This window comes from Leptopilina heterotoma, unplaced genomic scaffold, assembly GCF_015476425.1.
Source record: "Leptopilina heterotoma isolate Lh14 unplaced genomic scaffold, ASM1547642v1 Lhet_228, whole genome shotgun sequence".
Taxonomy (NCBI): Eukaryota; Metazoa; Arthropoda; class Insecta; order Hymenoptera; family Figitidae; genus Leptopilina; species Leptopilina heterotoma.
The window spans coordinates 2,367,128-2,381,126 of NW_025110946.1; the positions used below are offsets into that span (position 1 = coordinate 2,367,128).

A 13,999-nucleotide genomic window follows, 5' to 3' on the forward strand; every position below is an offset into this window, starting at 1 on the left:
TTTTTCTTTAATAATTTACGTCAATAATATCTTTTAATATTTAAAAATTATAATTATTGGTTTTTAGCCAAATTCTTTAAGAAAATTAAAGATTTTTTTATTTTGATTAAGAATTTAATGAAAATTATTTACGTGAATTTCTATAATTTCAAAGTAATTTGTTTCCAAGACAAATAGAGGTATAATAAAATTTAAATGCATATTTAAATTTTATTACAAACCAATTTACCATCTCACCTAAACTAAAAATGTTTTAATAAATTTACTTACGAAAATTTATGAAGTATATTTTTCGCTTTTCAGTAAAAAGGACCTTACATATAAAGAATTATAGGTTATTTTAAAGTAAAATACTAAGATTTTTTAATTTAAAATTTATCTTAAATCCAACAAAAAACTTTTTTAATATAATTTGATACTTTTTAAGTAGTCTTTTTCAATTGTAACTAACACGTATAGTAAGTAAGAAATGTAGAATTAGTTAACAAATAATAGTGGAGTGGGAATAGAGGAGAGGGGAGATTTTGATGTTATGATTGTCCTGTGACCTGTGAGTGGGACGAGGGGGTGTAATGTAATAATATAAATGAGGGTTTGAGGTTATGTTTCCAGCGAAATAGAATTGGGGAAGATGGGGAAGGGAGTTGACGTTATGTTTTCCCTGTGACCTATGAGTAGTTAGGGGGTTTTGAGGTTATGTTTTCCCTGTGATCTATGAGTAGGGAGGGGGGTTTAAAGTTATGTTTGCCATGTTACCTATGAGTGGGGAGGGGGTTTTGAGGTTATGTTTGCCCTGTGACCTGTGAGTGGGAAGGGGGTTATGAGGTTATGTTTGCCCTGTGACCTGTGAGTGGGAAGGGGGTTTTGAGGTTATGTTTGCCCTGTGACCTGTGAGTGGGAAGGGGGTTATGAGGTTATGTTTGCCCTTTGACCTGTGAGTGGGAAGGGGGTTTTGAGGTTATGTTTGCCCTTTGACCTGTGAGTGGGAAGGGGGTTTTGAGGTTATGTTTGCCCTTTTACCTGTGAGTGGGAAGGGGGTTTTAAGGTTATGTTTGTCCTTTAACCTGTGAGTGGGAAGGGGGTTTGAGGTTATGTTTGCCCTTTGACCTTTGAGGAGGGGGGATGGAATCTTGAAACAGCGGCGACAGCGATATATTTTTGTAATATAGGGAGATATATATATATATATATATATATATATTGAGTGTCATATTGTAATCGTAGCGACAAAGATGTACCTATCTTAATTTATAATTCTAATTTTTCTAATTTTCTTTTTTTCGTTCTGAAGAGGACAGCTGTGCTGCCGAAACGTAAAAAGAATTGAATTTCTTTTATTTTTATTTTCCTTGACTCGGAGTGATCGTTAATTTTCACTATTTATGAATTTCTTGTAATTTATATATATTTATGTATAATCAAATGTTGAACTCTTATGTATAGAACTCTTGTGGTAAAAAAACATTGAATAAACCTAATAAATCTACTCATAAGAAATTTCTCGTTTTGCATTTTGTAGAGATCATGACATCATTGAATCGATTAATTTCGACATTCTTTCACAGAATACTTTTGGAAATTTGGCATTGGCACTTTTGACTTCCTACCATAGTAAGCCATAGTCTCAGTTTACCTAAAGTTTTTGTTGTTTCCCCTATGGCACTTTGTATCTCAATATCCGCTGACATCAATCTCTCTAAAAATTTCTCTGCTAATTTAGAACCAACTACTAAAATTCCTTCTTCCGGGTCGAATAGCGCGAAGTAGGGTTGATCGACAATAAATAACATTAAGTAGTTTTTTTGTAATATATTTTGGTGCTGATGCCGAAATTCTCATTCAGCTAAAGAGTTGATCTCGAATCCCGATGCGTAACGCCGATACTCCGGAGTTAATCCTTTAAACACAATTCTTAACATTTTATTCTCTGAAAAATGGCCGTTTAAAATGTTCCGTTACTAACCGAAGATTCATTAAATAGCTGGAAATCTTCTCGCCTTTCGCTTGGGTTCGAGCCACAAATTCGTCCCAAATATCTTCTTCGTCGATGGTTGCCTCGAATTCTCTTTAAACATTTTCTTAAATTTTTTCCATGATGTAATATCTTCCTTCACAAACGGAACCATCTATTCGCCGAATGTTTGAGAACGCTCGGAATTGCTCTCAAAATTTCGCTATCGTTGATATAATTGCATATTTTGCAATCTTGGAGACGATTCAAAAACTCTTCGGCATCATCTTCTTCCGATCCTCAAAATTTAAAATCACATTCTTTCAGACGCTTCACAGTTCTCGAATTTCTATCATCATTAGATCCATGATGACGATGTGTATGCGGCCTAAGTACCTCTTGAACATCTTCTGATTCACTTGAAGATATTAATTATAACGGAAATTTTGACTTCTGTTTAGTCGAAAACGGAAAAAATATAGAAAAAATATAGTCTTCTTATTGGCCAGATTTTGTCCCCACCTCGCAATTTGAAGTAGATACAGCGATTGGGAAAGACAGCCCGAGCGCACTTGCTGTTATTGTATGCGCAGGCTCAATTGTCCCCTCTCTCACGCTTATAATGCTCAGTGTTCTGTGCACTGTATACCTCCTTATGTCTCTCCCCTTTCTACACTGGTGTCTCTTCCCCTCTACTTCTTCGTCCCCACTTTTCCGGCTCTAGAAGATTTAACATTCTTCTTATCTCTTGTCTTAGCCAATTCTCATGCTTTTGCTGTTGACTCGAAAAATTCATGTTTCTCTCGATTTCTTTAAATTGTAAATTTCCCTTCTTTGGTATTGCCCCATGACCGTCACTTTCAGTACGTTAAAATCCACCATATTTGGGAATTGCACCTGTTCTCTCGCTCGTCCGGTTTTCCAACCCCGGTTGAGGTAAACTGGTACCCCATCCTTGTTGCAACTGTATCGGGCTGCAGGTCCAAATCGTTGGTGCGATTGTCGCACCAACGTTGCAATACTGCCGCACGGTAAAGCCCACGATACCACTGTTGTGGTAATTCGACACTGTAGACGTGACTATAGGTGCTGTAGTTATCGTTACTCTCATCTCACTACCTGACTGTACAGTGGTGATAACAATATTCTCCTCTTGACTATCATCATTTGTGCTCGTAGAAGATGCTTGCGTAAAATTTTCTTATTTCCTTTTGTACTACAATGCTGCGTGACTAACTCCTGAACCACTTCCGTTAACGGCATGCCCTCTATTTCTTGACATATTTTTCTGACTTTCTCATTTCCGAAGAGCCTAATAAATTGTTGACGATAAGTGTCTGATGGATGCATCGTAATATCTTAATACCCCGCGATGAGGAACGAAAACAATTTAAAGACGACACGGTGGAATCAAATGGTACTCACGCTGAGAATTTTACTCTAAGATAAAGAAAACGAAAGAAAAAAACTAATAAATAACACTCACTTCTTTAAATATTGTAACTCAACATTTAAAAATAATAATAATCCCCTTTTTTATAACAGCTAATGATAGAGAAGAAAAAATTCTTAGTTCCTGTGCGTCACTGAAACTTTTCCCGTTTGTTATTTCAGCAACCATAAGGAGAAAAAAATAAAAATCTCACTTCTTTTTTTAAGCTGATACTGAATAAGAAGACGATTTAAAAAATACTCCTCTCTACTCACTTTACTATTGTATAAATCCTATTTATACTTAAAAAACAAATTTAAAAAATACGAAAAATGTTAAAGACAAAGAAATTATTTGACAATCTCTATTCAAAGCAGTATTCATTAGATTGATGAACCGCTCGTTGGATTTTATTTGTCAATGATTGGTCGTCATTGAGGTGACTGAAGGAGAGGCAGAATTTTGTTGCAAATTCGGCCCAGATGTGTCATGAGTACCGGAAGGTGGTGTACCAAGTGTAAGCTGAATCTACTAACACCTAAGTTTCATGGGGATCGATGTCAGTGGACAACGTCCTGCTCTCGAATTCGGCGATGAAATAATGGACATCCAATATGACAGGGAATGCAAGGTCCCAAGATTTAATAATTTTGTGTAAATTGGGGATTGCGGTTCTTGGTGCCGGTTGTGGAGGATCAATCGGTGCAGGAATTGGTTGTGTGAAGTGGTAAGGCTTATCAGTGTGTTGGGAGGGTGGGGCTTCATGATACTGTAGGTTATCGTTAAAGTATAAGGTGCGATTAGGCGGAGAAATATGCCTAGTGGGTGTTGCATGTGATAGGGGTAACGGTACATGTATGTCGTCGCTCCGGTTAATGTCGCTTTGTTAGTATCTACTATTGACGTCGTAGTTGTATTAGTTATGAGGGTAGGGGGTTTACAAGTGAGACTAAACAAGCGGTCTTCACTCTCATCGAATGCCCATCTTGGTGCATTTGCAATGCGCCGATTTTTCGTGTAAGGAAAACCATTAATTTGTTTATATCTGCCAGGCCGTAAGATAGGATATCAATTGCTTTGTTCGATTGCAGGCGAGATGCGCTTATATTTTTTGCTGTTTCAATACGGTGATGGCTTATTATGTTAAGAATTTCTTTTTTGAAATTGTTGATTTCGTTTAGAGTTTTAGAATGGAATAACGAAATTAAGTTGGTGGAGGTTTGGGTTTGCTCCAGAGATGATAATTGAATTAATTCTTTAAGTTCGTCGAGGTGATTCTTCTGTTCAGCGCGGAGGGTGTTTATTGTGTTTGTAAGTCTGGGTTCTGTAAAAGGAGAACCGATTTGTGAAATTTGCCGTCGTGGTGGCGTGTGTATGACTTTAGAAATTGCACCCGAGTCCGTTCTAAAGCTTGAACCCGTATTAAAGGTATTTTGGGAGAAACCCCTAAATATAAAAAAACCATCTATAGGGCGCTATTATTTGCGCCTGTATCATTTCGACTGTCGCTATAGGAATGTTCGGTTTTTTCTCTGTCAATGTGACTCGCTAAAGAAATTAAAGGAGGGGTGGTTGACGTAATGGTCGTAGTAGCCTCTGTCGAATTCTGAAGTCGGTCTAAGAGTCTTGTGCAATCATAACACCACCACGGAAGCCTTGTTCTGTGGTGGTGTTATAAACATGTCTGCTCATTTTCTTTGTGATCTGATAGTAAATCCTAGAGCAGTTGAGGGTTTGGATTTTTTTGGAAAAAAATTTTTGAAAAAAGTTTAAGTTAATACAAAAATTTTTTATTATTATCGTTAAACAAAACAAAAAAAAGATTTTTTTTGTATAATATTATTGCAAAAAATAATGTTTCTTAATTAAAAATTCTTAATTGGGAGAATTTTAATTAGATTTTATTCTGTGATAAATTATATTTTTCATTTCAAGGAAATTAAATTAAATTTATCTTATTGGGCCAGAGACAAGCAAAAAAATAGAGCAGTAGTAAACACTCATTGAGAAAAAAAAATTTATAGAAACACAGCTGTGTTTTGGTTGCGCATGTCGAGTAAGGGTTTGGTAATTTTCCGAACCTTTGTGGCTTGAGTGGAAAATTTAGCATTAACTCCCGAAGTGATCATCATTGGAAGTTATCATTATGCTTACATTCATCGAAATAAAAATAAAAATATAATTTACCGTAAAAAGCGAAAATGTAGCAAAGCACACGGTGGAACCTGCACTCAAGATAATTGTGGTGTTTTGTCGCGTTTATGTGAAAAATTAATTTATTTTTTTGATTGTGCGGCAAGTCAAAATGGACATTAAAACACTAAAAGGAATGGAGTTTCAACACTTATAAAGACCGTATGGCGATGCGATTTTCGGCAGCATGTCGGAGTTTTCCGTGATGAAAGCCGGTAAATTAAAGATGAAGACGTGATTTTTTTAAGTCAAAATTAAAAACACGTTTTTGACAAAAATGTGCCACAGGCATAGTTTTTGAGTTTAGTCTTAGTTCCTAAGACTAAGACATGTTTGGCGCCCAAAATGTGACAACCCAGTAGCGAGAATTGGATTTAGAGTATTTTTAATTTAAAATCTCGGGGATGGAAACGACTCGAGACGGCAGGCTCAAAATTTGAGTGAGAGTTTTGTCGCTGAGCGATTCGTCGGCGGATGATTCTGGTGACTTATTAGTAAAAAAGAAGTATTAGACCAACTGGGTCGTCACAAAATTTAACTACAAATTTACTTTAATTGAATTAATAATTTTTAACTACACAATATAGTTTAAAATATTTAAAAAAAAAAAAAATTTTGCATTATTTGTAGATGACAATTAGTATATTCTTGAAGTAAAATGAAAATTCTTTTAGTAATTCGATAAAACCACATTGTAAACAAGAATAATGAATGAAAAATAATTCTATTTGTCAAATTTGCTGTACGAATTCTGGACGTTTTCTGAAAGGAATTACGCACGTAATTTTTGCTGAAAATATTTCCTATTAAATTTGCCTACTTTTCTAAACGTATTTTGTACAATATTCGTGCGAATTATTGACGAAATTTTTTAAAAATTGCGCTGGACATTCAATACAAATTCTTTACGTGATACTTGTCTAAAAAATTTCAACCACATTTTCAAACGAATGTTATACAATATTCGTGCTAATTACTGAAGAAATTTTTTATTAAATTTTTCGAAAATTGTTGTAGAAATTGGATAGAAATTTCAACAAATATATGAAAGTAATTCCATTCAGAAAAAGTCCGGATAGAAAATTGAACCCGAATTTCACAAATGTTTACCGTATAAATTACAGGCAGAATTCCATGCAAATTTACATGTGGAATATATTTTTTATCAATTCTGTATTTGTTTTTACTAAGAAATTTGTACGAATTACTATTTTATGTCAAAAAGAAATTGCGAGAAAAATGATTTTGTGTTATTACCAGGGACAAATATATTATTTTATAGCAAATGATTATTTATAAATGTTTGACGTAAAAGTAAAACTGAAACAGTAAATTTTGTGCAAAAACATTTTATTTATTGATTCTTTATTAAATCTATAATAATTATACAATAAAATTGTCGTGAAGAAATACTTATTCATAAATATTTATCATAGAAAGCTTTCTGAACATAAGATTAGATATAAAATAGGATATTTAATAAAAATGTACACTAAGAAAAATATGGTACTAAAATTCTGAAAGCAATATCGCTTTATTATTTTTATTTATATTTACAATATGATTATAAATAAATGTAAAATAATTAAAGAATAATTCGATGATAATAATAATTTGCAGTCTTGCTTCGCATTTTTGACTGTTGAATAAATTTTTCTTATTATTATTTTGTATCTTATAAAATAGAAAAAGCATTGATAGTAAGCATGATACTTTTTAACTTTGTATCGTATAAAAGTAAAAAAAGTAAAGTAAAAATAAAAAACATTTTTTTGTTTGATTATTTATTATTTCTATCATCAGTATGCATTAACTTTTGTACTCAGAGTTACAATATTATTGTTAAAAAAATTGAAGTGAAGTACAGACGGTTTTTAAAAGTATAAATAAAACTAATTTTTTAAATTTTTTATCGTACATGTATAACAATAAATTGCAACATATAATGAAGAAATTATTTTATAATGAATCAATATATTAAGTTAATCAGCAATAGCGTTCATATATTTATATATATATATATATATTTATTTATATTATTTTTTAAAACAGAAACTTTTTAAATAAAATCATTTTTTACATGATTTTTATTAATTTACATACCTTTACAGCAACATTTTTTATCAAATGACAAGACTGCAAAAATTTGCCTAAAAATGGCAAAAATTACTGGACCAGTATTAATGCCCCTTATAAAGCTGTGCCGATTGTCAGATAATTTAATTTTTCAAGATTGGTCCAAATCTTGGCACAGTAATGTCGCGTTTACGGCAAAGTTGTTAAATCTGTAATGCCGGAATATAATTTTCAGTAGTGGCAAGAATTTTATATCGTTATTGGCACATAATAATTGCTGCCACTAAAATTTGTATCTTTGATAATAAATTACTATTGCCAGAAATGTAACGTAGCATGGACCAATAATGGTAGATTATCGGACAGTAGTGCAATTTAAAAGAATAATTTCGCTTTTACAACTTCACGTCTTCAGCGTAGCAGAGTGACCAAAGTATTTGGCTTTGGTGCGTGAGGTTGAGGTATCGATTCCCACGTGTGGTAAGAATTCTTCAAATATTTATAATATTGCATTTAATTTAAGGAAGTAAGCCATATAAATATTATAAATGAATTAGTTAATTAATTAAAAAATATAATTATTGTTATTATTTTCTGCAAATTATCAATACTGGCAAATGGTGTCATTTATATTACCGGATTTTATTCATGGTATATTCAAACGACTTCGAGCGGATAAAATATCTTTTTTGGACGACCTAGGGATATCCATGCAATAAAATATCATGGATATCCAAATTCCCGGAAGACAACAAATATTTTAAGAAATTTGATAGATTTCTTTTTCTTTTTTTATAATGTGCTGGTTCGTGGTCCGAAATACAAGAAAAGAAAATGGACACATTCTTCTGAAATAAATCGTGTACAGTATTCTAAGTAAGTATGCTACAATCAAATTTGATTTCTTCTTTCTTCTTTGCTATTTGAAAAATTAAATCTTGGAGTTTATATTAAGGAAAAAAATTCAAACCTAGGTTATTAAAACTTAGGTATATGTAACTTAACCTACTAATTTAATAAAGATTACCATTAATAATTTTTTAATGATCTATTATGATAAAAAAATTAATTTACTACTTTTGAACAAAAGGGTTTCTTTTAAACCCATGTAAGATTGAAGTAAATAAATAATTAGTACCAAGGATTATTCTACTGAAAATAATGTATTTTAATATTATTTTTTAAAAGTTCTTTTGTGATGTATTATGTAAATCTGCAACAAATTCTAAGAGTAAGTACATGAGATTAATTATGTTACAGATTAAGTGTATTGGTATTCAGCTTGAGATACTAAATTAAAATTTTTACAAAGAGAAATATAATCGGAACCGGAAAGTGGATTGATATATTTGAGTTTTACGGCAAGTCAAGTACTTCAAGAATCTTTTTTGAATTTTTTCCAAGACGTTTTACTAATTTTTGTACAATTTTAGACAAGAATTATTTTTATCATAAATTCTACAAATGTATTTGGCGAAGATACATAATAAAATACAAATCAAAATTCGGTTACGCACAATAATTTCTATAAATATTTTCAGCAAACAATACATATTTTGATATTAGCAATTTTTTTTAGTTAATCATTTCAAATAAAGAAAATCAAAATATTTTGCAAAATTTTTACAGTGCATAATCAATCTAGCATTGGCTCTACTCAAAAAGTTTGCAATTTAAAAGTCTGCAATCAGAATAAAGTCCTATTTTCAAAAGCATCTTTATTTTGTAGCTAAAAGAATATACAACAATGCTATACTAAGTCAATTATTTTTCATGACAGAAAAGCAGCACAGACTATTGCATAATTTTTGCAAACATCTTTATTCAGCACTGAAATTTGAATTTTTTGATTAAATGAATCAATTACATTATTACTGAATCAACAATTCCTAGCATAATAACTACAGAGAAAGAAAGTCTTTCTAAATACACATTCGAGTGTATACTGTACTTTGATCGAATCATTTCAGAATCGATTAGCAAAGCAAAGTACAGATCAGCAAAGCAAAGCAAAGCAAAGCAAAGCAAAGCAAAGCAAAGCAAAGCAAAGAAAAGTATAGCAGTCAAGATTCGTTTTGAAAACATGGTTTGCTTTTTTTGCAAGGCACCTTGAATTATTTATGTCGTTTTTGGCATAATTTTTACTAAAGTAGATAAAAAAGAAAATGTTTTTCACATTTTTTGCAATTATTATTATTAAGCATTAAAAAGCATCATTAATACAAACAAGTTATTTTCTAGCAAAATAAAGAAATATCAGAATTACTTTATTTATATTGCTTGTTATAAATTAATATAAATTAATTTGTAACATGTATAATAAAATAAAATAATAAGTTAAAATTAAAACACTAGAAGATTTTTAATCAGAGAAATATAATATATGTAGTTAAACCGATTGAATAATTTTAAAAAATATATTATTTTATTCAAATAAATTTTTGCTTGTATAGAACGAAATATTAGGTTTAAGAAAACAAAAATATTGTTGAGTGCAATAAAGTGTTTGGTTCATGCAAATAAAAACATTTAATTAATAAATTTGGTTGAAATATGTCAACATTCAACAAAATGTATAGCACTGCATTTATTTGGTTGATTCAACCAAAATTTGGTTGTTTTAAATAAACTTTCTTCTAAGTGTGTTGTTAAAAGAACATATTCTATTTACTGTAGTTTGGCTGCCAACAAAATAGGACAAAAGTTAAATATTCATTTATTTTTACAAACAATAACATTTTCAATACAAAAAATAAAATTAACGAATAATATAAGATAATTAAATTATGTAATAAATATTTATTAAAAGAAATTAAAAATTTAAATTCAACAATTGATCAGTTTTGAGTCCATGGCAAATTGCTGAACAATGGATAAGGTCCACCATTCTAAAAAACAGATTTAAGATGTTATTACTAATAATAATGATGTACGAGTTTTATGTATATGTGTAACTTTATATGTAAATGTATTTTATGTGTATGAGTCTTGTATACACGTGTTGCTTTATATGTGTAATTGATTTGTGTGTATGTATAAATATAAGTGTAATTGAATTTCGTGTATATTTGTTAGTTGATATGTGAATGTGTATTCTGCGTATGTGTAAGTACATGTATGTATAAGTTTTGTGTGCATGTGTTTTAAGTAAGTTAGTCAGCTAGTCAATCAGTCAGTCAGTCAGTCAGTTAGTGAGCTAGTCAGTTAGTTAGTCAGTTATTCAGTTAGTCAGTAAGTCAGTAAGTCAGTTAGTCAATTAGTCAATTAGTCAATTAGTCAGTTAGTCAATTAGTCAGCTAATCAGTTGGTCAGTCAGTCATTTATTCAGTTAGTCAATTAGTCAATTAGTCAATTAGTCAATTAGTCAATTAGTCAATTAGTCAGTTAGTCAATTAGTCAGCTAATCAGTTGGTCAGTCAGTCAGTCAGTCATTCATTCATTTAGTTAGTCAGTTAGTTAGTCAGTCAGTCATTCATTCAGTTAGTCAGTTAGTTAGTCAGTCAGTCATTTAGTTATTTAGTCAGTCAGTCATTCATTCATTCAGTTAGTCAGTTACTCATCTAGTCAGTCTTTTAGTTAGTTAGTCAGCTAGTCAATCAGTTAGTCAGTTACTCATCTAGTCAGTCATTTAGTTATTTAGTCAGTCAGTCAGTCAGTCAGTATCTTAGATGATATATGAATGTATATTCTGCGTGTGTGTGTAAGTACATGTATGTATGAGTTTTGTGTGCATGTGCTTTGGATATATATGTGTTAATTTATAGGTGAATGCTTATTGTCTAAAGAAGTGAAATAAAAGCTTAAAAATAAATTGATAGGAGATGGTATTTGTGGAACAAAACTCTGGACTTGTGGTTGGGTGATGAGATAGGGTTGTTGAGGAAGTTGCTGTTGATATATGGCTGGAAATGTAGATGGAGCTAATGTAACAGGTTGATATTGTTGGCTGAAGGAAGTTCCTTGGATCTGCTGTCCCTGATGATATTTTCGCTTTTTGTGCTGAAATTTTCAAATCTTTTTATACACACATTTAAACCTATAAACGAAATATACATTTTTTTGAAATTTGAATTTTACATGAAAAAAAAATTTGTTTAAATTATTAAGAGGAAGAGATTGAAATTAAGTTATCCAATGTCTTGAAAATATACGTGAATGTCCTAAGAATATCTCAGAAATAGTCTAATTTCTGGATACGACTAGAATGTCTGTTGGATATCCGAAAATATCCTTTTATGTTAGAGTTTATATTTAGGATATCCTGCGTACATCCTAGGATAACCAGAAATTTGGATAGCCTAATTTCAATTTCTCTAATTCCATTTACAATAAATATAAATCGCATAGTATCTTACTTGATTCGGTTTTTGAAGCTGCTTTTCTTTTTTATTCTGACATAGTAGTTCTGGGTCAATTTCGTTTTCCTGATTTTCATAATTTTCTTTTTTTGTTTTTTGTTGTTGAGGTGGTTGTAATTGTTTTTGTAATGTTGAAAGTTTGTTTGTGTACTCTTGCAAGAATTTGGAGTGCTGTTCCACGAGTTCTTGCAAGTGTGTGTTTTGTAAGTTTAATTCGTGTAATTCCTTGTAATTTGGGTGTGATTGTAAATTGTCTTGTTCTTGTTGATCTACTTCTTTTTCTCTTTCTTGTAATTGTTCTTGTAGTTTTTCGATTTCCTGCTGCTGCTTATGAATTGATTGTTGTTTTTGTTTAATTTCTTGTTCTTGATCCTGAAGTTGTCGTTGTTTATGTTTAATTTGTTGATTTTGTTCCTGAAGGTTTCTTATATTACCATTTAATACACATTCTTTTTCGCCTATTTTCATCTCTCTTTGATTCAAATCCGATTCGCGATCATCCATTTCTCTTTGTCTCTCGACTAAAATCTGCTGTCTCTCTTTAAAATCTCTTTCTTTTTGTTCCAAAAGTTGCATTTTTTGTTTTAGATCCTGTTGTTGCTGTTGAAAATCTTGATGTTGTTGTTGTTGAAGTTGTTGGAGTTGTAGTTGTAATTGTTGTTGTTGATTTATTTGTTCCTCTTGTGATTGTTGACCAAATAGTTGTTGCGCAGTTTGTTGAGTATTTAATTGTTGCTCTGTTTTTTTATCTTCCAATTTTCCAGAGTTGTTAAAATCCTGAAAGTGTTGAATAGTGCCATCTGCTGCTTTTGACAACTGAAAAATTAATACAAAATTAATTAAATATTGTCAACTAAAAATCACAGTAAATCGTAAGGTACTCAATTAGTCAGTCAGTTAGTCAGTTAGTCAGTTAGTTAGTCAGTTATTCAGTTAGTCAGTAAGTCAGTTAGTCAGTTAGTCAATTAGTCAGACAGTTAGTTAGTGAGCTAGTCAGTTAATTAGTTAGTGAGCTAGTCAGTCAGTAAGTCAGTAAGTCAGTTAATCAATTAGTCAGTCAGTTAGTGAGATAGTCAGTTAGTCAGTTAGTTAGTCAGTTAGTGAGCTAGTCAGTTAGTTAGTCAGTTATTCAGTTAGTCAGTAAGTCAGTAAGTCAGTTGATCAATTAGTCAGTCAATTAGTGAGATAGTCAGTTAGTCAGTTAGTTATTTAGTTAGTCAGTTAGTCTGTCAATCTGTCAGTTAGTTAGTCAGTTAGGTATTCAGTTAGTCAGTCAGCCAGTTAGTCATTTAGTAATTAAGTTAGTTAGTTAGTTAGTTAGTCAGTTAGTAATTTATTCATTTAGTCAGTTAGTCAGTTAACTAAGTAACTATCTTATTATTGTCTTTGTTGAAACTAAATTTGGCGTTTTTTGGAAAATCGTTGTCTTCGTTTTAATTAAATGTAAAATTTTAGTCATTGTAAAGAATGGATTATTTTTATCTATATTGTTGTTTTAAAATTCATCCTAATATCAATTTTTTACCTTTATTTTCATCGGATCTATTTTTTTCTTATCCACAGCTTCTGAAGGCATTTTTGAAATTCGGATGATTGGATTAACCTATATAGATGAAGCAATGTTGTGGAAACAATTTTTGAAAAATTGATTTTGTTCTTGTGACGCATATTTTTTAAAATTATTTAGTGCATAAATTATGTAGTTTAACTACATTTGATTTTAAAAATTAGCAAAATACATGAAAATAAAGGATATTTTTGTTTAAAGTATTTGACAGTTAAAATAATTTGTTTGTTCTAATTTTACCACTTTCTCTGAATTCTTGTTTCCTGTCCCGATTACTCTTTTTTCTTGTGAATCTATCACTGTAATTATTCTTCCTCTACTGCTTTTTTTAACTGGTTTCATTTTTTAATAATAAATCTGCATAATATGGACGTCAATGACAGATAATTATTTTAGAAACAATATGAAGGCAAAAGAATATT

The 13,999-nt window shown here is 30.9% G+C and overlaps 1 protein-coding gene across 1 annotated transcript; it reads right to left on the minus strand.

Annotated features, from left to right (window-relative positions):
• Window positions 1–2,819: 2,819 nt before the first annotated feature.
• Window positions 2,820–13,586, minus strand: LOC122502373 (putative mediator of RNA polymerase II transcription subunit 26). Its single transcript, XM_043612393.1, has 4 exons — window positions 13,536–13,586; window positions 12,008–12,826; window positions 11,495–11,651; window positions 2,820–3,136 (listed from the first exon to the last, which is right to left on the minus strand). The coding sequence occupies exons 1-4, from the start codon at window positions 13,584–13,586 to the stop codon at window positions 2,820–2,822; spliced, it is 1,344 nt and encodes a 447-aa protein (XP_043468328.1).
• Between the last annotated feature and the right edge of the window lie 413 nt (window positions 13,587–13,999).